Raw genomic sequence first — 24,470 nt, 5'->3', positions numbered from 1 at the left:
GCTTTAAATGTATTTTCCGTGTTCGATTTACGTATTCGTTCTGGTAAAGAGTTCCCAACTTTCCCACTGTAGAATGTATACGAGTGTTTCTTGTATTGAGTTTTATGCCGAATGTGTGCAATGTCTAGTCGCGTAGAAGATCGTAATCCATATCTTGTATTGTTTGATAACTTTATAATGTCTCTTATTTAACTCGGTGTAAGATTGTTAATTGATTTATTTACCATAACAGCCGTTTGATATTTGCAACGGTATTCAAATTGAAGCCATTCTAATTGTTTAAATAATTCATGCGATGGTGTTCTAATAGGCTAAAAGAGAATAATTTTAGCAGCTCTTTTTTGAAGCATGGTGATTCGTTTCGTATGCGTTTGCTTGTTTAAGTTATACGCCTCTAAAATGCCTCTTTAAGCAAAAAGGAGTGAAGCAACGGACGTTTAAAAGATAGCAATATTGCTTCATCGGTCAAGTATTTTGTCGTTCGCACGAGCATGAGATGTCTATTGATTATCATACTCTGTAAAAGTCGGGCCTGACCCAATAAGAAGCTTGATGTTGGGGGTATTGTTCTCTTTCCAAAATTACGAACTATTCGGCGTGGTAAAATGAAATAATTCGTACAAGTAATGAGTCAATATCATGATAAACAACTGAAAGACATGAAACCAACACACGCTAAGTCTAGCTTGTAGACTGATAACAACAACAACAACCCACGAGACCATGTAGAGCCCAAGATAAGAGCTTACTTGATGACATTCGTAAAAGGAAATTCACAGGTAAGTGATGTCTTCTCTTCCCTTCTCTTGAAGATGTCATATACATGTATTTACCAACGACGATGTATTTCATTTTCATGTCATTTACCTTGCTATTACATTTCTCTTTTCTTAATTAAATACATAAATTAGTTTTCTTCTGTAGTAAACTCGTCAAACGAGATTTAAATGTTCAGTGTTAAATGACAATACACATGAAACAAGAAGCACCTTATTTGCAAAGTAAAAACTTACATTTATTATATCAAATGACAATGTTTACTTCAATTGTTCTCTGTTGAAACTCTAACTGATTACCTCAAGCATAGATTACCCAATTAGAGACGGTTATTTTTATAAGAGATGTTTCGGCACACTGCTTGTACGGGTACGTGGACGCTTGAGATACTGCTGTACAATACGTTATCCTAACGTGCATACACAGTACAGGGGCGAATTGTACGAGGGAAGGGATTGATAGGAGTTTTAGCAAGCCTTCACGTATATGCTTAAAAGTAAAACATGTCAAATGACCATTAAAACCAAATGCAGCGTGTGTATGTACGTGTAGCTTCATGTTTAAGTTCACGCGTACACGTGGTGTTTCAGCTCCATGTACAAGTACGCAAACATGTTGTATCTCAGCTACATTTACTATTACGCGTATACTTCGTATCTCAGCTACTTGTACTCTTATGCGTATACTTAGTATCTCGCTAGCTACATGTGCAAGTACGCGTATACTTAGTATCTCGCTAGCTACATGTGCAAGTACGCGTATACTCAGTATCTCGCTAGCTACATGTGCAAGTACGCGTATACTCAGTATCTCGCTAGCTACATGTGCAAGTACGCGTATACTTAGTATCTCGCTAGCTACACGTGCAAGTACGCGTATACTTAGTATCTCGCTAGCTACACGTGCAAGTACGCGTATACTTAGTATCTCGCTAGCTACACGTGCAAGTACGCGTATACTTAGTATCTCGCTAGCTACACGTGCAAGTACGCGTATACTTAGTATCTCGCTAGCTACACGTGCAAGTACGCGTATACTTAGTATCTCGCTAGCTACACGTGCAAGTACGCGTATACTTAGTATCTCGCTAGCTACATGTGCAAGTACACGTACATGTCGTTTCTCGCTAGCTATATAAACAAGTACGTTTACACGTTGTGTCTCAGGTAGATATAAAAGTACGCGTTCTGGTCGTGTCTCAGCTACATGTACAATTACGCGTACACGTCGTGTCTCAGCTGCATGTACACTTACGCGTACACGTCGTGTCTCAGCTACATGTACAATTACGCGTACACGTCGTGTCTCAGCTACATGTACAATTACGCGTACACGTCGTGTCTCAGCTACATGTACAATTACGCGTACACGTCGTGTCTCAACTACATGTATAAAGACGCGTGCATGTGGTGTCCCAGCTTCGTGGACAAGTACGCGTACACGTCTTGTCTCAGCTACATGTACACGTACGTTAACACGTCGTGTCTCAGCTACATGTACACGTACGTTAACACGTTGTGTCTCAGCTACATGTACACGTACGTTAACACGTTGTGTCTCAGCTACATGTACACGTACGTTAACACGTCTTGTCTCAGCTACATGTACACGTACGTTAACACGTTGTGTCTCAGCTACATGTACACGTACGTTAACACGTTGTGTCTCAGCTACATGTACACGTACGTTAACACGTTGTGTCTCAGCTACATGTACACGTACGTTAACACGTTGAGTCTCAGCTACATGTAAAAGTACGCGTACACGTCGTGTCTCGGCTACATGTACACGTACATTTACACGTTGAGTCTCAAAAGTACGCGTACACGTCGTCGTCATCTTTCGCTAGCTATATGAACAAGTACACGTACAGGTCGTGCCTCAACTCCATATCCAAGTGCGCGTAAACGTCGTGTTTCGCTATCTTTATGTACATGTACGCGTGTGCACTTCGCGTCTCAGCTCCTTTTATAAGTACGCGTACATGTCATGTCTCGCTAGCTGTATGTTCAAGTACGCGTACATGTCGTGTCTCGCTAGCTATATGTTCAAGTACGCGTACATGTCGTGTCTCGCTAGCTATATGTTCAAGTACGCGTACATGTCGTGTCTCGCTAGCTGTATGTTCAAGTACGCGTACATGTCGTGTCTCGCTAGCTATATGTTCAAGTACGCGTACATGTCGTGTCTCGCTAGCTATATGTTCAAGTACGCGTACATGTCGTGTCTCGCTAGCTATATGTTCAAGTACGCGTACATGTCGTGTCTCGCTAACTATATGTTCAAGTACGCGTACATGTCGTGTCTCGCTAGCTGTATGTTCAAGTACGCGTTCATGTCGTGTCTCAGCTACATGTACAAGTACGGATACACGTCGTGTCTCGCTAGATATATGTTCAAGTACGCATACATGTCGTGTCTCGCTAGCTACATGTACAAGTACGCATACACGTCGTGTCTCGCTAGCTACATGTACAAGTACGCATACAGGTTGTGTCTCGCTAGCAACATGTACAAGTACGCGTACATGTCGTGTCTCGCTAGCTACATGTACAAGTACGCATACTGATTGTCTCTCGCAAGCAACATGTACAAGTACGCGTACATGTCGTGTCTCGCTTAGCAACATGTACAAGTACGCACACAGGTCGTGTCTTGCTAGCAACATGTACAATTATGCGTTCAGGTCGTGTCAAGCTAGCTACATGTACAAGTATGCGTGCACGTCGTGTCTAAGCTAAATGTACACATACGTGTGCACGTCCTGTCTCGCAACCTTTTATTATAAAAATGACTTAACGCTTGATCCTTCTTTCCTTGTATTTCAGAATGCTTCTATTCAGCAAGGTTGCAGTTGTGATTTTGTCCATACAGAGCTTTTCACAAGGTCAGCTAGGGTGACGATACCAATGTAATGATATAGTAGCAGTCAAAGTAAGGCGTGTGTTCCCCTTCTTTACATGACAATTGAATTATGCCTCACGGTATAATCCGTCAAATGACTTATGGCCTCTCAAAAAGGACGCCTGAGTGTCAAGAAACGGACACGGGAGTGATTTATATGAGCTTTAACCTAGTACTTAGTTAGATCAATCAACTTACATTTATGAATCAATTGCATCATGGTTCCAAATAGAAAGTTCTCTTTTAGGATCAGTGTTGATGGAAACATTACACGTACTCTTTTAAATTAAACAATAACAAACAAAAATGCAACATATAAAGTGTGATTTTTAAGCGGAATTAGACGGATATATGATAGGCGATTCACCTTTATCTAATATATATCAATGAATTCATGTGTGTTTTGTAGTATACGTTATCATTAAATGTGGCTTTAGGCTGTATGTATGTATATACATTGTATGGGTTTGCCTACTGTTTCAGTGGATGGGTTGACGTGTTTACAATGTCGTGGCGTCTCATCTCCCCGACTGTGCAAACGTGTGGCGGACTGTGGGGCGGGGGAGGTTTTTTTGCTTTATCAAAGTCTTCTTGTGATATTCCAATTGTACTCCGTATGTTCGAACCGAATTAGAATATGATATAATGAAACGTACTTTCAGCGGTAGCTCTTTACGATTAAACCATTTACCGTGTAGTTGGAAATGGAGGTACTATATTACTGAATGTTTTCTTTGAGCAGGTGTGCACGGTTGAAGAAGTGGTTAACGAGTTTGAGGAGACTGAGTATCATTTGGGGTGCATGTCAGAAAACGTAAGTTTTGTTCTCTGCAAGCATGGTGTTCTTCTGTTAGCCCAGCGCTACATAGGCCAACATCCTACACACACATAGAACCGAAATATGTTACAAAAACACCGAAACAGTAATCGAAACTGTAATGTTCAAGCAGAAATTGTTTTTTTCACCAAATGGTATGGTACATTAAACAAAAGAAAAAAGAACATTTATGGTTAAGCATGGTCAAACGATATATATGTGTAACTACTTCACGCTTAAATGTAAGTTTATTGATGATATATCATTGGTCGCATGATTTGATGTATTTATAATTTTAATCAGTTGCTTATATGAATATATTGGACCTTGACTATGTTTAGAAACATGTTTCGTAATTATATTATGTATACGCATGGACATTTTTGTCTAGATGTATTTGGAAATAAACTGTATCAAACTGTATGTTCATGTGTGTAACAACTGAACTTGTGAAGACTGCTGTGTCACCATCAAAATGCCATTACAGATACAGTGATGCGGCACAATATACCACTTTTATAAAAACTACGACAGAGCGAATACTGTATCTTCAACGTTTTCAGTAATGATCTGATCTGTTCATATTATAACATTCAGGTATGCCGAAATTCCTCAAGCACAGATGGGTCCACAACGTGCACTTATTGCTGTAATAATGACATATGTAACCACGTCGGGTGCGGCGGACCAGGTATGGGCTTGAGCTTCTTATAACACAACTCAATGACGTCACATAGTTTGCACTTATTGATGTGACAATAATATGATTGCGCAGTAATCTATCTTGACGAGCAGTGACGAGGGCCGCAATCAAAATAACTCCTTACCCTAAACATGGCCCAGTGATTTAATTCAGTGTATTGGCCAACTAATTTTACTGTTCAATTCAAATTCAGTCTCGACTCTTAAATTTAAGGTAAATCTAAGTTGATTATTTAAACTCATCTTACGAAATGTAGCGGGATTTCATCAATTTGATTTTGTAGAACTTCGTTTTATTTGATATCACTTCCGTATTGTTTTATTTAAATATTTCAAATGAATTATATCTTTATGTTCAAAAGCGTTTTATTTTTTGAAAACTCGAAAATAAAATCAAGATTGTTAACTGGGTCACGTGATTCGGATCATAATGCCGATAATGATTACTGTACAGCATAGATGGATAACCTGTGCTTCTAGTTAGCAATACAACATATATCCGCGAAGGGTATAGGGAACAATGTATGGACTTCTGACTTTACAACAAAGTGACGTGACACTGGACCTCGCTCGTATTGGAAGTGGGCTCGTCGTTGTGGCCATATGGCATACACTGAACATTGCTCGTCTTGTAAGTGGGTTCGGCGTGGTTACCATATGGCAAATACTGAACCTTGCTCGTCTTGGAAGTGGGTTCGGCGTGGTTGCCATATGGCATACACTGAACCTCGCTCGTCTTGGTAGTGGGCTCGTCGTTGTTGCCATTTGGCATACACTGAACCTCGCTCGTCTTGTAAGTGGGTTCGTCGTGGTTGCCATATGGCATACACTGAACCTCACTCGTCTTGTAAGTGGGATCGTCGTTGTTGCCATATGGCATACACTGAACCTCGCTCGTCTTGGAAGTGGGTTCGTCGTGGTTGACATATGGCATACACTGAACCTCGCTCGTCTTGGAAGTGGGTTCGTCGTTGTTGCCATATGGCATACACTGAACCTCGCTCGTCTTGGAAGTGGGCTCGTCGTTGTTGCCATATGGCATACACTGAACATTGCTCGTCTTGTAAGTGGGTTCGGCGTGGTTACCATATGGCAAATACTGAACCTTGCTCGTCTTGGAAGTGGGTTCGGCGTGGTTGCCATATGGCATACACTGAACCTCGCTCGTCTTGGTAGTGGGCTCGTCGTTGTTGCCATTTGGCATACACTGAACCTCGCTCGTCTTGTAAGTGGGTTCGTCGTGGTTGCCATATGGCATACACTGAACCTCACTCGTCTTGTAAGTGGGATCGTCGTTGTTGCCATATGGCATACACTGAACCTCGCTCGTCTTGGAAGTGGGTTCGTCGTGGTTGACATATGGCATACACTGAACCTCGCTCGTCTTGGAAGTGGGTTCGTCGTTGTTGACATATGGCATACACTGGACCTCGCTCGGCTTGGAAGTGGGCTCGTCGTTGTTGCCATATGGCATACACTGAACCTCGCTCGTCTTGGAAGTGGGCTCGTCGTTGTTGACATATGGCATCCACTGAACATCGCCCGTCTTGGAAGTGGGTTCGGCGTGGTTGCCATATGGCATGCACTGAACCTCGCTCGTCATGGAAGTGGGTTCGGCATTGTTGCCATATGACATACACTGAACCTCGCTCGTCTTGGTATTGGGTTCGCCATTGTTGCCATATGGCATACACTGAACCTCGCTCGTCTTGGTATTGGGTTCGTCGTTGTTGCCATATGGCATACACTGAACCTCGCTCGTCTTGGAAGTGGGTTCAACGTGGTTGCCATATGGCATACACTGAACCTTGCTCGGCTTGGTAGTGGGTTCGGCGTGGTTGCCATATGGCATGCAGTGAACCTCGCTCGTCTTGGAAGTGGGTTCGGCGTGGTTGCAATATAGCATACACTGATCCTCGCTCGTCTTGGAAGTGGGTTCGGCGTGGTTTCCATATGGCATACACTGGACCTCGCTCGTCTTGAAAGTGGGCACGTCGTTGTTGCCATATGGCATACGCTGGACCTTGCTCGTCTTGGAAGTGGGCTCGTCGTTGTTGCGATATGGCATACACTGAACCTTGCTCGTCTTGGAAGTGGGTTCGTCGTTGTTGACATATGGCATACGCTGGACCTTGCTCGTCTTGGAAGTGGGCTCGTCGTTGTTGCGATATGGCATACACTGAACCTTGCTCGTCTTGGAAGTGGGTTCGTCGTTGTTGACATATGGCATACGCTGGACCTTGCTCGTCTTGGAAGTGGGCTCGTCGTTGTTGCGATATGGCATACACTGAACCTTGCTCGTCTTGGAAGTGGGCTCGTCGTTGTTGCCATATGGCATACACTGGACCTCGCTCGTCTTGGTATTGGGTTCGTCGTTGTTGCCATATGGCATACACTGAACCTCGCTCGTCTTGGTATTGGGTTCGCCATTGTTGACATATGGCATACACTGAACCTCGCTCGTCTTGGAAATGGGTTCGTCGTTGTTGACATATGGCATACACTGGACCTCGCTCGTCTTGGAAGTGGGTTCGTCGTTGTTGACATATGGCATACACTGAACCTCGCTCGTCTTGGAAATGGGTTCGTCGTTGTTGACATATGGCATACACTGAACCTCACTCGTCTTGTAAGTGGGATCGTCGTTGTTGACATATGGCATACACTGAACCTCGCTCGTCTTGGAAGTGGGCTCGTCGTTGTTGCCATATGGCATACACTGAACCTCGCTCGTCTTGGTATTGGGTTCGTCGTTGTTGCCATATGGCATACACTGGACCTCGCTCGTCTTGGAAGTGGGTTCGTCGTTGTTGACATATGGCATACACTGAACCTCGCCCGTCTTGGAAGTGGGCACGTCGTTGTTGCCATATGGCATACACTGAACCTCGCTCGTCTTGGAATTGGGCTCCTCGTTGTTGACATATGGCATACACTGAACCTCGCTCGTCTTGGAATTGGGCTCCTCGTTGTTGCCATATGGCATACACTGAACCTCGCTCGTCTTGGAAGTGGGTTCGTCGTTGTTGCCATATGGCATACACTGAACCTCGCTCGGCTTGGTAGTGGGCTCGTCGTTGTTGACATATGGCATACACTGAACCTCGCTCGTCTTGGAAGTGGGCACGTCGTTGTTGCCATATGGCATACACTGAACCTCGCTCGTCTTGGAAGTGGGCACGTCGTTGTTGCCATATGGCATACACTGAACCTCGCTCGTCTTGGAAGTGGGCTCGTCGTTGTTGCCATATGGCATACACTGAACCTCGCTCGTCTTGGAAGTGGGTTCGTCGTGGTTGCCATATGGCATACACTGAACCTCGCTCGTCTTGGTATTGGGTTCGTCGTGGTTGCCATATGGCATACACTGGACCTCGCTCGTCTTGGTAGTGGGCTCGTCGTTGTTGGCATATGACATACACTGAACCTCGCCCGTCTTGGAAGTGAACCTCGCTCGTCTTGGAAGTGGGTTCGTCGTTGTTGCCATATGGCATACACTGAACCTCGCTCGTCTTGGAAGTGGGTTCGTCGTTGTTGCCATATGGCAAACACTGAACCTCGCTCGTCTTGGAAGTGGGCACGTCGTTGTTGCCATATGGCATACACTGAACCTCGCTCGTCTTGGAAGTGGGTTCGCCATTGTTGCCATATGACATACACTGAACCTCGCTCGTCTTGGTATTGGGATCGTCGTTGTTGCCATATGGCATACACTGAACCTCGCTCGTCTTGGTATTGGGATCGTCGTGGTTGCCATATGGCATACACTGAACCTCGCTCGTCTTGGAAGTTGGTTCGTCGTTGTTGCCATATGGCATACACTGAACCTCGCTCGTCTTGGAAGTGGGCACGTCGTTGTTGCCATATGGCATACACTGAACCTTGCTCGTCTTGGAAGTGGGCACGTCGTTGTTGCCATATGGCATACACTGAACCTCGCTCGTCTTGGAAGTGGGTTCGTCGTTGTTGCCATATGGCATACACTGGACCTCGCCCGTCTTGGAAGTGGGCTCGTCGTTGTTGCCATATGGCATACACTGAACCTTGCTCGTCTTGGAAGTGGGCACGTCGTTGTTGCCATATGGCATACACTGAACCTTGCTCGTCTTGGAAGTGGGTTCGTCGTTGTTGCCATATGGCATACACTGAACCTTGCTCGTCTTGGAAGTGGGTTCGTCGTTGTTGCCATATGGCATACACTGAACCTTGCTCGTCTTGGAAGTGGGTTCGCCATTGTTGCCATATGACATACACTGAACCTCGCTCGTCTTGGTATTGGGTTCGCCATTGTTGCCATATGGCATACACTGGACCTCGCTCGTCTTGGTATTGGGTTCGCCATTGTTGCCATATGACATACACTGAACCTCACTCGTCTTGGAAGTGGGATCGTCGTTGTTGACATATGGCATACACTGAACCTCGCTCGTCTTGAAAGTGGGCTCGTCGTTGTTGTCATATGGCAAACACTGGACCTCGCCCGTCTTGGAAGTGGGCTCGTCGTGGTTGCCATATGGCATCCACTGAACCTCGCCCGTCTTGGAAGTGGGTTCGGCGTGGTTGCCATATGGCATGCACAGAACCTCGCTCGTCTTGGAAGTGGGTTCGTCGTGGTTGCCATATGGCATGCACTGAACCTCGCTCGGCTTGGTAGTGGGTTCGGCGTGGTTGTCATATGGCATGCACTGAACCTCGCTCGTCTTGGAAGTGGGTTCGGCGTGGTTGCCATATGGCATACACTGAACCTCGCCCGTCTTGGAAGTGGGCTCGTCGTGATTGCCATATGGCATGCACTGAACCTCGCTCGTCATGGAAGTGGGTTCGGCGTGGTTGCCATATGGCATACACTGAACCTCGCTCGTCTTGGAAGTGGGTTCGGCGTGGTTGCCATATGGCATACACTGAACCTCGCTCGTCTTGGAAGTGGGTTCGGCGTGGTTGCCATATGGCATACACTGAACCTCGCTCGTCATAAAAGTGGGTTCGGTGTGGTTGCCATATGGCATACACTGAACCTCGCTCGTCATGGAAGTGGGTTCGGCATTGTTGCCATATGACATACACTGAACCTCGCTCGTCTTGGTATTGGGATCGTCGTTGTTGCCATATGGCATACACTGAACCTCGCTCGTCTTGGTATTGGGTTCGTCGTTGTTGCCATATGGCATACACTGAACCTCGCTCGTCTTGGTATTGGGTTCGGCGTGGTTGCCATATGGCATACACTGAACCTCGCTCGGCTTGGTAGTGGGCTCGTCGTTGTTGCCATATGGCATGCAGTGAACCTCGCTCGTCTTGGAAGTGGGTTCGGCGTGGTTGCAATATAGCATACACTGATCCTCGCTCGTCTTGGAAGTGGGTTTGGCGTGGTTTCCATATGGCATACACTGGACCTCGCTCGGCTTGGTAGTGGGCTCGTCGTTGTTGCCATATGGCATACACTGGACCTTGCTCGTCTTGGAAGTGGGCTCGTCGTTGTTGCGATATGGCATACACTGGACCTCGCTCGTCTTGGAAGTGGGCTCGTCGTTGTTGCGATATGGCATACACTGGACATCGCTCGTCTTGGAAGTGGGCTCGTCGTTGTTGACATATGGCATACACTGGACCTCGCTCGGCTTGGTAGTGGGCTCGTCGTTGTTGCCATATGGCATACACTGGACCTTGCTCGGCTTGGAAGTGGGCTCGTCGTTGTTGACATATGGCATACACTGGAACTCGCTCGGCTTGGAAGTGGGCTCGTCGTTGTTGCCATATGGCATACACTGGACCTCGCTCGGCTTGGTAGTGGGCTCGTCGTTGTTGCCATATGGCATACACTGAACATTGCTCGGCTTGGTAGTGGGCTCGTCGTTGTTGACATATGGCATACACTGGACCTTGCTCGGCTTGGTAGTGGGCTCGTCGTTGTTGCCATATGGCATACACTGGACCTTGCTCGGCTTGGTAGTGGGCTCGTCGTTGTTGCCATATGGCATACACTGGACCTCGCTCGGCTTGGTAGTGGGCTCGTCGTTGTTGCCATATGGCATACACTGGACCTTGCTCGTCTTGGAAGTGGGCTCCTAGTTGTTTTCATATGGCATACACTGGACCTTGCTCGTCTTGGAAGTGGGCTCCTAGTTGTTTTCATATGGCATACACTGAACCTTGCTCGTCTTGGAAGTGGGCTCGTCGTTGTTGCGATATGGCATACACTGAACCTTGCTCGTCTTGGAAGTGGGCTCGTCGTTGTTGCCATATAGCATACACTGAACCTTGCTCGTCTTGGAAGTGGGCTCCTAGTTGTTTTCATATGGCATACACTGAACCTTGCTCGTCTTGGAAGTGGGCTCGTCGTTGTTGCCATATGGCAAACGCTGGACCTTGCTCGTCTTGGAAGTGGGCTCGTCGTTGTTGCCATATGGCATAAACTGAACCTTGCTCGGATCGGTAGTGGTGTTCGGCGTTGTTGCCATATGGCATACACTGAACCTTGCTCGTCTTGGAAGTGGGTTCGGCGTGGTTGCCATATGGCATACACTGAACCTCGCTCGGCTTGGTAGTGGGTTCGGCGTTGTTGCTATATGGCATACACTGAACCTAGCTCGCCTTGGTAGCAGGCTCGTCGTTGTTGCCATATGGCATACACTGAACCTCGCTAGTCTTGAAAGTGGGCTCGTCGTTGTTACCATATGGCATACACTGCACCTTGCTCGTCTTGGAATTGGGCTCCTCGTTGTTGGCATATGGCATACACTGAACCTTGCTCGTCTTGGAAGTGGGTTCGTCGTTGTTGCCATATGGCATACACTGAACCTCGCTCGTCTTGGTATTGGGATCGTCGTTGTTGCCATATGGCATACACTGGACCTCGCTCGGCTTGGTAGTGGGCTCGTCGTTGTTGGCATATGGTATACACTGGACCTCGCTCGGCTTGGTAGTGGACTCGTCGTTGTTGACATATGGTATACACTGGACCTCGCTCAGCTTGGTAGTGGGCTCGGCTTTGTTAGCATATGGTATACACTGGACCTCGCTCGGCTTGGTAGTGGGCTCGGCGTTGTTGACATATTGTTTACACTGGACCTCGCTCAGCTTGGTAGTGGGCTCGGCGTTGTTGACATATGGTATACACTGGACCTCGCTCAGCTTGGTAGTGGGCTCGGCTTTGTTAGCATATGGTATACAATGGACCTCGCTCGGCTTGGTAGTGGGCTCGGCGTTGTTGACATATGGCATACACTGGACCTCGCTCGGCTTGGTAGTGGGCTCGTCGTTGTTGACATATTGTATACACTGGACCTCGCTCGGCTTGGTAGTGGGCTCGGCGTTGTTGCTATATGGCATACAGTGAACCTAGCTCGCCTTGGTAGCAGGCTCGTCGTTGTTGCCATATGGCATACACTGAACCTCGCTAGTCTTGAAAGTGGGCTCGTCGTTGTTGACATATGGCATACACTGAACCTCGCTCGTCTTGGAAGTGGGCTCGTCGTTGTTGACATATGGCATACACTGGACCTCGCCCGTCTTGGAAGTGGGTTCGTCGTTGTTGTCATATGGCATACACTGAACCTTGCTCGTCTTGGTATCGGGCTCGTCGTTGTTGCCATATGGCATACACTGAACATTGCTCGTCTTGAAAGTGGGCTCGTCGTTGTTGTCATATGGCATACACTGAACCTTGCTCGTCTTGGTATCGGGCTCGTCGTTGTTGCCATATGGCATACACTGAACCTCACTCGTCTTGAAAGTGGGCTCGTCGTTGTTGTCATATGGCATACACTGGACCTTGCTCGTCTTGGAAGTGGGCTCGTCATTGTTGCCATATGGCATACACTGAACCTTGCTCGTCTTGGAAGTGGGCTCCTAGTTGTTTTCATATGGCATACACTGGACCTTGCTCGTCTTGGAAGTGGGCTCGTCGTTGTTGCCATATGGCAAACGCTGGACCTTGCTCGTCTTGGAAGTGGGCTCGTCGTTGTTGCCATATGGCATAAACTGAACCTTGCTCGGATCGGTAGTGGTGTTCGGCGTTGTTGCCATATGGCATACACTTAACCTTGCTCGTCTTGGAAGTGGGTTCGGCGTGGTTGCCATATGGCATACACTGAACCTCGCTCGGCTTGTTAGTGGGTTCGGCGTTGTTGCTATATGGCATACACTGAACCTAGCTCGCCTTGGTAGCAGGCTCGTCGTTGTTGCCATATGGCATACACTGAACCTCGCTAGTCTTGAAAGTGGGCTCGTCGTTGTTGCCATATGGCATACACTGAACCTCGCTCGTCTTGGAAGTGGGCTCGTCGTTGTTGCGATATGGCATACACTGAACCTCGCTAGTCTTGAAAGTGGGCTCGTCGTTGTTACCATATGGCATACACTGGACCTCGCTCGTCTTGGAATTGGGCTCCTCGTTGTTGACATATGGCATACACTGGACCTCGCTCGTCTTGGAAGTGGGCACGTCGTTGTTGCCATATGGCATACACTGAACCTTGCTCGTCTTGGAAGTGGGTTCGTCGTTGTTGCCATATGGCATACACTGAACCTCGCTCGTCTTGAAAGTGGGCACGTCGTTGTTGCCATATGGCATACACTGAACCTCGCTCGTCTTGGAAGTGGGTTCGGCGTTGTTGCGATATGGCATACACTGAACCTCACTCGTCTTGGAAGTGGGTTCGGCGTGGTTGCCATATGGCATACACTGAACCTTGCTCGTCTTGGAAGTGGGTTCGGCGGTGTTGCCATATGGCATACACTGAACCTCGCTCGTCTTGGAAGTGGGTTCGGCGTTGTTGCCATATGGCATGCACTGGACCTTGCTCGGCTTGGTAGTGGGCTCGTCGTTGTTGCCATATGGCATACACTGGACCTCGCACACTGGCCCTCGCTCGCCTTGGTAGTGGGCTCGTCGTTGTTGACATATGGCATACACTGGACCTTGCTCGGCTTGGTAGTGGACTCGTCGTTGTTGCCATATGACATACACTGGACCTCGCTCGGCTTGGTAGTGGGCTCGTCGTTGTTGCCATATGGCATACACTGAACCTCGCTCGTCTTGGTATTGGGTTCGGCATTGTTGCCATATGGCATACACTGAACCTCGCTCGGCTTGGTAGTGGACTCGTCGTTGTTGACATATGGCATACACTGGACCTCGCTCGGCTTGGTAGTGGGCTCGTCGTTGTTGCCATATGGCATACACTGGACCTTGCTCGGCTTGGTAGTAGACTCGTCGTTGTTGACATATGGCATACACTGGACCTCGCTCGGCTTGGTAGTAGACTCGTCGTTGTTGACATATGGCATACACTGGACCTCGCTCGGCTTGGTAGTGGGCTCGTCGTTGTTGACATATGGCATACACTGGACCTCGCTCGGCTTGGTAGTAAGTGTGTCGTTGCTGCCATATTATGGCATACACTGGCCCTCGCTCGGCTCGGTAGTGGGCTCGTCGTTGTTGCCATATGGCATACACTGGACCTCGCTCGGCTTGGTAGTGGGCTCGTCGTTGTTGCCACATGGCTAACACTGGACCTCTCACACTGGCCCTCGCTCGGCTTGGTAGTGGGCTCGTCGTTGTTGACATATGGCATACACTGGACCTCGCTCGGCTTGGTAGTGGGCTCGTCGTTGTTGCCATATGGCATACACTGGACCTCGCTCGGCTTGGTAGTGGGCTCGGCTTTGTTAGCATATGGTATACACTGGACCTCGCTCGGCTTGGTAGTGGGCTCGGCGTTGTTGACATATGGTATACACTGGACCTCGCTCAGCTTGGTAGTGGGCTCGGCTTTGTTAGCATATGGTATACACTGGACCTCGCTCGGCTTGGTAGTGGGCTCGGCGTTGTTGACATATTGTATACACTGGACCTCGCTCAGCTTGGTAGTGGGCTCGGCGTTGTTGACATATGGTATACAATGGACCTCGCTCAGCTTGGTGGTGGGCTCGGCTTTGTTAGCATATGGTATACAATGGACCTCGCTCGGCTTGGTAGTGGGCTCGTCGTTGTTGACATATTGTATACACTGGACCTCGCTCGGCTTGGTAGTGGGCTCGTCGTTGTTGACATATGGTATACACTGGACTTCGCTCGGCTTGGTAGTGGGCTCGGCGTTGTTGACATATTGTATACACTGGACCTCGCTCGGCTTGGAAGTGGGCTCGGCGTTGTTGACATATTGTATACACTGGACCTCGCTCGGCTTGGAAGTGGGCTCGGCGTTGTTGACATATTGTATACACTGGACCTCGCTCGGCTTGGTAGTGGGCTCGTCGTTGTTGACATATGGTATACACTGGACCTCGCTCGGCTTGGTAGTGGGCTCGGCGTTGTTGACATATTGTACACACTGGACCTCGCTCGGCTTGGAAGTGGGCTCGGCGTTGTTGACATATTGTATACACTGGACCTCGCTCGGCTTGGAAGTGGGCTCGGCGTTGTTGACATATTGTATACACTGGACCTCGCTCGGCTTGGTAGTGGGCTCGGCGTTGTTGGCATATTGTATACACTGGACCTCGCTCGGCTTGGAAGTGGGCTCGGCGTTGTTGACATATTGTATACACTGGACCTCGCTCGGCTTGGTAAGTGGGCTCGGCGTTGTTGACATATTGTATACACTGGACCTCGCTCGGCTTGGTAGTGGGCTCGGCGTGGTTGACATATTGGCATACACTGGACCTCGCTCGGCTTGGAAGTGGGCTCGGCGTTGTTGACATATTGTATACACTGGACCTCGCTCGGCTTGGAAGTAGGGCTCGGCTTTGTTGACATATTGTATACACTGGACCTCGCTCGGCTTGGTAGTGGGCTCGGCGTTGTTGACATATTGTATACACTGGACCTCGCTCGGCTTGGTAAGTGGGCTCGGCGTTGTTGACATATGGTATACACTGGACCTCGCTCGGCTTGGTAGTGGGCTCGGCGTTGTTGACATATGGCATACACTGGACCTCGCTCGGCTTGGTAGTGGGCTCGGCGTTGTTGACATATGGCATACACTGGACCTCGCTCGGCTTGGTAGTGGGCTCGTCGTTGTTGACATATGGCATACACTGGACCTCGCTCGGCTTGGAAGTGGACTCGTCGTTGTTGACATATTGTATACACTGGACCTCGCTCGGCTTGGAAGTGGGCTCGGCGTTGTTGACATATTGTATACACTGGACCTCGCTCGGCTTGGAAGTGGGCTCGGCGTTGTTGACATATTGTATACACTGGACCTCGCTCGGCTTGGAAGTGGGCTCGGCGTTGTTGACATATTGTATACACTGGACCTCGCTCGGCTTGGAAGTGGGTTCGGCGTTGTTGACATATTGTATACACTGGACCTCGCTCGGCTTGGAAGTGGGCTCGGCGTTGTTGACATATTGTATACACTGGACCTCGCTCGGCTTGGTAGTGGGCTCGTCGTTGTTGCCAAGATGATTTAGAATTTATTTAGAATGTCGATTCTTTACAGATTACCCAGTCAACAGAGGTCCTGTGTGCTACAACTGTGTCAACCCCTACCCCTCTGGTCGTTGCCATGACGTCGAGTTCTGTGCACAGGACCATGTAAGTTATACCGATCACACATAAATGCTTTTTATTGGCTGGTGAAAAGCGCGTTGTGCATGGATTTGATTGTTACTAACCCCTCTTTATTCAAACTGAATTAATACACCAAATGATGCTAGCATCATTATTGGAACGATAAAACATTTCAACGTTTTTTTTGTTTGTTGTTATTGTTTCATTTAGAAAATAACACAAAGGTTTACCTGTTAAATGAATGACTATAATAGAAATACTCATCATTCTTTTCACATGTCAATCGCATAACGTGCCAAATTTCCCTGTTGCCAGGAATGTAAGGTGCGAGGTGACATTGTTTTTGGAAACATGACCTTCACTTCCACGTGTGTGCTCAAGGACGTAAGTAAAGTTTATCCTTTGGAAACTGTGTGTTTGTCGTGTACCGATATTTGTTATGGTGACCTTGTATATGATCTGGTAATGCCCTTGTCCGGTATATGTTCGGGTAATGCCCTTGTCCGGTATATGTCCTGGTAATGCCCTTGTCCGATATATGTTCTGGTAATGCCATTGTCCGATATATGTCCTGGTAATGCCCTGGACCGATATATGTTCTGGTAATGCCCTGGACCGATATATGTCCTGGTAATGCCCTGGACCGATATATGTTCTGGTAATGCCCTGGACCGATATATGTTCTGGTAATGCCCTGGACCGATATATGTTCTGGTAATGCCCTGGACCGATATATGTTCTGGTAATGCCCTTGTCCGGTATATGTCCTGGTAATGCCCTTGTCCGATATATGTTCTGGTAATGCCCTGGTCCGATATATGTCCTGGTAATGCCCTCGCATGAATTGTTTACTCTCAGGATTTAGAAATACATGGTATTACATGCTTTTTCCTTGGTTAGAGTTTAGTCTATAGGTTGCAGTTTTCAACAGGAATGATGAATGTTTTTATAGATCGATATAAATAATAATTCAGGATGTATTATATGTGTAAGTAGAATAATATCAACGTGTTTTTCACTATCAAGAACTGTATGTGGTTAAGTCATCGTATCGTGTTTAATAGTTTGGACCTACTGCCAGTTGATGGGCTGTACTATGCTGTACATGTTGTACTTCAAAATATAAAATATTTATAAAAATGATCATTGTCCATGTTCCTTACATAATCGCAATACATTTGGATAACCCCTGTAATTTCCCTATTCTGACATCAGACGTGTACTGGATCTAACATTTTCGGCAAGCGATTCATTGACGTGGCCGGTCCTCGGTGTGAAACATGCTGCTCGACTGATGTCTGCAACAGGGAATGCAAACAAAGTACGTTATGTTTTCTTGTCCCTGTAATTTACACTACAATACGTTTACAATACTGTATCTCAAAATAAAAACGAGCGACAAATAAACGCATATTTCCTTCTTACCATTAATGCCATCTTTAGAGTTTTCTTATACCGCGTTCCACCCACTTGAGTCACGGGTACTACTAAAAATTGCCATGAATACCGCGTACCATACTCGTGAGTCCAGGGTACTACTCAAAACGGTCATGAAAACCGCGTACCACCCTCTTGAATCCCGGGTACTACTTAAAATGGCCATGAATATACCACGTCTTGAAATCCCGGGTACTACTTAAAATGGCCATGAATATACCGCGTATTACCCTCTTGAAATCACTGAAACTACTCAAAATGGCCATGAATATATCACGTATTACAGTCTTGAGTCACAGGTACTACTTCAAATGGCCAAGAATACTCTTACCACTCTCTTGAGTCTCGGGTACTTTTCAAAATGGCAAAGAATATACCGCGAACCATACTCGTGAGTCCAGAGTTCTACTTAAAATGACCATGAATACCGCGTACCAACCTCTTGAGTCACGGGTACTTCTCAAAATGGCCATGAATACTGCGTACCAGCCTTTTGAGTCACGGTTACTTCTCAAAATGGCCATGAATACCGCGCACCAACCTCTTGAGTCCCGGGTACTTCACAAAAACGGTAAAGAATACCGCTTACCAACCTCTTGAGTCCCGGGTACTTCACAAAAACGGTAAAGAATACCGCTTACCAACCTCTTGAGTCCCGGGTACTTCACAAAAACGGTAAAGAATACCGCTTACCACACTCGTGAGTCCGGGTACTACTGAAAATGACCATGAATACCGCTTTGCACCCACGTGAGTCCCGGGTTCTACTGAAAACGGCTTAAAATACCGCGTACCACACTCGTGAGTCCCGGGTACTACTGAAAATGATCATGAATACCACGTAGCATCCTCTTGAGTCCCGGGTACTACTCAAAATGGCCATGAATACCACGTACCATCCAATTGAGACCCGGGTTTTACTGAAAATGGCTCAGAATACCGCGTACTTAAAATGGCTTGGAATACCGCGTATCACACTCATGAGTCCCGGGTTCTACTGAAAATGAACATGAATACAATGAACGAAAACGGGTGTTACCACCTACTTTTAATATATGCATGTCTACTTTAACATATATAAGTCCAATCAATCATTTTAGCATGTGCACGTGTATGCGCGATATCATTGAATGCCCTTTATACGTTTTGTTAAAGCAACATTATTTAAATAATAATAATACCAAGACAAATGCTTCACCATTGTGTGTATAAATTCTTATACAGCAAGTATATTATAACTTTTGTACAGTCCTCCAGTCAACCACCACAACAACTGCAGGACCCACAACGTCCGGCCTTCCTGGAGGTAAGAAAACACACGATCAACAAGGGTCACTGTGTGTACCACGTGCACAGATAGAAATAGGAACAAGAAATCTCAACCATGTCGTCTTTGATTTGAACACATGGAAGAACCAAGTGAAGGCAAAGTTCCTGGGGGCAGCATTAACTTGCCAAACAAATAGATTAAATAAATACATGACTCATGGTTGCCTTAGTTAATAAATTAAAGATGACCGACGTAATACTACATCAAATACTATACAGGCAAATTAACAAACATATCAAATAGTGTAAGTCACTCTACGGAAATGAAATAACACTAAGTTGTTGTTGTTTTAATTCGAAACAAATGATGCAAAGCGCGGTAGCTTGTTGATGACTCACGTGAGTTTGTAGCTGAAACGTACTAAAACTATGAAAGTTGAAACCAAATATAAACCAGGGTTATACTTTTAAAGGTGCAATGTATGATTACCACATAATGTTGAAATCAATGTGAAAACTGGTATTCATATTCATTTACTTTGCCTTATTTTTGAAGTCTTGTCACATCTTTTCAGGTGGTCTTGTTTTCCAGTGGGTTCAGTCAGTTCTAAACTTTTCATCCGAGTACTCTAATCCGAAGTAAGATGAACCCTTCTTTTATCGCAAAGTTTAGTTGTATTTGTCATGTTTAAAACATACCTAAAACAGGAAATTGTATAGCTTAGTGATATCAGTACATGTCTCAATAAAGAAAGCAGTATAGTATAGTTATAACAGCACACGCCTCAATAAAGACAGCATAGAGAAGTTATGCCAGTTCATGTCTCAATTACGAAACAGTATAGTATAGTTATAACAGCATACGCCTCAATAAAGACAGCATAGAGAAGTTATGCCAGTACATGTCTCAATAAAGAAAGCAGTATAGTATAGTTATAACAGCACACGCCTCAATAAAGACAGCATAGAGAAGTTATGCCAGTACATGTCTCAATAAAGAAAGCAGTATAGTATAGTTATAACAGCATACGCCTCAATAAAGACAGCATAGAGAAGTTATGCCAGTACATGTCTCAATAAAGAAAGCAGTATAGTATAGTTATAACAGCACACGCCTCAATAAAGACAGCATAGAGAAGTTATGCCAGTACATGTCTCAATAAAGAAAGCAGTATAGTATAGTTATAACAGCACACGCCTCAATAAAGACAGCATAGAGAAGTTATGCCAGTTCATGTCTCAATAAAGAAAGCAGTATAGTATAGTTATAACAGCATACGCCTCAATAAAGACAGCATAGAGAAGTTATGCCAGTTCATGTCTCAATTACGAAACAGTATAGTATAGTTATAACAGCATACGCCTCAATAAAGACAGCATAGAGAAGTTATGCCAGTACATGTCTCAATTACGAAGCAGTATAGTATAGTTATAACAGCATACGCCTCAATAAAGACAGCATAGAGAAGTTATGCCAGTTCATGTCTCAATTACGAAACAGTATAGTATAGTTATAACAGCACACGCCTCAATAAAGACAGCATAGAGAAGTTATGCCAGTACATGTCTCAATTACGAAACAGTATAGTATAGTTATAACAGCACACGCCTCAATAAAGACAGCATAGAGAAGTTATGCCAGTACATGTCTCAATAAAGAAAGCAGTATAGTATAGTTATAACAGCATACGCCTCAATAAAGACAGCATAGAGAAGTTATGCCAGTTCATGTCTCAATAAAGAAAGCAGTATAGTATAGTTATAACAGCACACGCCTCAATAAAGACAGCATAGAGAAGTTATGCCAGTTCATGTCTCAATTACGAAACAGTATAGTATAGTTATAACAGCATACGCCTCAATAAAGACAGCATAGAGAAGTTATGCCAGTACATGTCTCAATTACGAAACAGTATAGTATAGTTATAACAGCATACGCCTCAATAAAGACAGCATAGAGAAGTTATGCCAGTTCATGTCTCAATTACGAAACAGTATAGTATAGTTATAACAGCACACGCCTCAATAAAGACAGCATAGAGAAGTTATGCCAGTACATGTCTCAATTACGAAACAGTATAGTATAGTTATAACAGCACACGCCTCAATAAAGACAGCATAGAGAAGTTATGCCAGTACATGTCTCAATAAAGAAAGCAGTATAGTATAGTTATAACAGCACACGCCTCAATAAAGACAGCATAGAGAAGTTATGCCAGTACATGTCTCAATTACGAAACAGTATAGTATAGTTATAACAGCACACGCCTCAATAAAGACAGCATAGAGAAGTTATGCCAGTTCATGTCTCAATAAAGAAAGCAGTATAGTATAGTTATAACAGCACAGCCTCAATAAAGACAGCATAGAGAAGTTATGCCAGTACATGTCTCAATAAAGAAAGCAGTATAGTATAGTTATAACAGCACACGCCTCAATAAAGACAGCATAGAGAAGTTATGAAAGTACATGTCTCAATAAAGAAAGCAGTATAGTATAGTTATAACAGCACACGCCTCAATAAAGACAGCATAGAGAAGTTATGCCAGTTCATGTCTCAATAAAGAAAGCAGTATAGTATAGTTATAACAGCACACGCCTCAATAAAGACAGCATAGAGAAGTTATGCCAGTTCATGTCTCAATAAAGAAAGCAGTATAGTATAGTTATAACAGCACACGCCTCAATAAAGACAGCATAGAGAAGTTATGCCAGTACATGTCTCAATAAAGAAAGCAGTATAGTATATTATAACAGCACACGCCTCAATAAAGACAGCATAGAGAAGTTATGCCAGTTCATGTCTCAAAAGAAAGCAGTATAGTATAGTTATAACAGCACACGCCTCAATAAAGACAGCATAGAGAAGTTATGCCAGTTCATGTCTCAATAAGAAAGCAGTATAGTATAGTTATAACAGCATATACGCCTCAATAAAGACAGCATAGAGAAGTTATGCCAGTTCATGTCTCAATAAAGAAAGCAGTATAGTATAGTTATAACAGCATACGCCTCAATAAAGACAGCATAGAGAAGTTATGCCAGTACATGTCTCAATAAAGAAAGCAGTATAGTATAGTTATAACAGCACACGCCTCAATAAAGACAGCATAGAGAAGTTATGCCAGTACATGTCTCAATAAAGAAAGCAGTATAGTATAGTTATAAACAGCACACGCCTCAATAAAGACAGCATAGAAAGTTATGCCAGTTCATTCTCAATAAAGAAAGCAGTATAGTATAGTTATAACAGCATACGCCTCATAAAGACAGCATAGAGAAGTTATCCAGTTCATGTCTCAATAAAGAAAGCAGTATAGTATAGTTATAACAGCATACGCCTCAATAAAGACAGCATAGAGAAGTTATGCCAGTTACATGTCTCAATAAAGAAAGCAGTATAGTATAGTTATAACAGCATACGCCTCAATAAAGACAGCATAGAGAAGTTATGCCAGTACATGTCTCAATAAAGAAAGCAGTATAGTATAGTTATAACAGCACACGCCTCAATAAAGACAGCATAGAGAAGTTATGCCAGTTACATGTCTCAATAAAGAAAGCAGTATAGTATAGTTATAACAGCACACGCCTCAATAAAGACAGCATAGAGAAGTTATGCCAGTTACATGTCTCAATAAAGAAAGCAGTATAGTATAGTTATAACAGCACACGCCTCAATAAAGACAGCATAGAGAAGTTATGCCAGTTACATGTCTCAATAAAGAAAGCAGTATAGTATAGTTATAACAGCACTACGCCTCAATAAAGACAGCATAGAGAAGTTATGCCAGTACATTCTCAATAAAGAAAGCAGTATAGTATAGTTATAACAGCACACGCCTCAATAAAGACAGCATAGAGAAGTTATGCAGTTCATGTCTCAATAAAGAAAGCAGTATAGTATAGTTATAACAGCACACGCCTCAATAAAGACAGCATAGAGAAGTTATGCCAGTTCATGTCTCAATAAAGAAGCAGTATAGTATAGTTATAACAGCACACGCCTCAATAAAGACAGCATAGAGAAGTTATGCCAGTTCATGTCTCAATAAAGAAAGCAGTATAGTATAGTTATAACAGCATACGCCTCAATAAAGACAGCATAGAGAAGTTATGCCAGTTCATGTCTCAATAAAGAAAGCAGTATAGTATAGTTAACAGAACACGCCTCAATAAAGACAGCATAGAGAAGTTATGCCAGTACATGTCTCAATAAAGAAAGCAGTATAGTATAGTTATAACAGCACACGCCTCAATAAAGACAGCATAGAGAAGTTATGCCAGTACATGTCTCAATAAAGAAAGCAGTATATGTAGTTTAACAGCACACGCCTCAATAAAGACAGCATAGAGAAGTTATGCCAGTACATGCTCAATAAAGAAAGCAGTATAGTATAGTTATAACAGCTACGCCTCAATAAAGACGCATAGAGAAGTTATGCCAGTTCATGTCTCAATAAAGAAAGCAGTATAGTATAGTTTAACAGCATACGCCTCAATAAAGACAGCATAGAGAAGTTATGCCAGTTCATGTCTCAATAAGAAGCAGTATAGTATAGTTATAACAGCACAACGCCTCAATAAAGACAGCATAGAGAAGTTATGCCAGTACATGTCTCCAATAAAGAAAGCAGTATAGTATAGTTATAACAGCACACGCCTCATAAAGACAGCATAGAGAAGTTATGCCAGTTCATGTCTCAATAAAGAAAGCAGTATAGTATAGTTATAACAGCATACGCCTCAATAAAGACAGCATAGAGAAGTTATGCCAGTTCATGTCTCAATAAAGAAAGCAGTATAGTATAGTTATAACAGCACACGCCTCAATAAAGACAGCATAGAGAAGTTATGCAGTACATGTCTCAATAAAGAAAGCTTATAGTATAGTTATAACAGCATACGCCTCAATTAAAGACAGCATAGAGAAGTTATGCCAGTTCATGTCTCATTACGAAACAGTATATATAGTTATAACAGCACACGCCTCAATAAAGACAGCATAGAGAAGTTATGCCAGTTCATGTCTCAATAAAGAAAGCA

At 44.8% G+C, this 24,470-nt stretch overlaps 1 protein-coding gene across 1 annotated transcript; it reads left to right on the top strand.

Moving 5' to 3' along the window:
* Nucleotides 1–3,582: 3,582 nt before the first annotated feature.
* LOC128221129 (uncharacterized) lies at nucleotides 3,583–20,063 on the top strand (the record flags this gene model as incomplete). The annotated part of the gene is given in 9 exon segments (XM_052929586.1): nucleotides 3,583–3,664; nucleotides 4,165–4,247; nucleotides 4,424–4,495; nucleotides 5,096–5,189; nucleotides 16,648–16,742; nucleotides 17,034–17,102; nucleotides 17,934–18,039; nucleotides 19,405–19,461; nucleotides 20,000–20,063. Coding segments are annotated over 9 exon segments (698 nt in total), but the record flags the coding sequence as incomplete, so codon positions are not given.
* Nucleotides 20,064–24,470: the final 4,407 nt, after the last annotated feature.

Source organism: Mya arenaria, chromosome 16, assembly GCF_026914265.1.
Source record: "Mya arenaria isolate MELC-2E11 chromosome 16, ASM2691426v1".
NCBI lineage: Eukaryota > Metazoa > Mollusca > Bivalvia > Myida > Myidae > Mya > Mya arenaria.
Note: the sequence above shows the minus strand (reverse complement) of the source record. Positions and strands in the feature narration are given on the sequence as shown.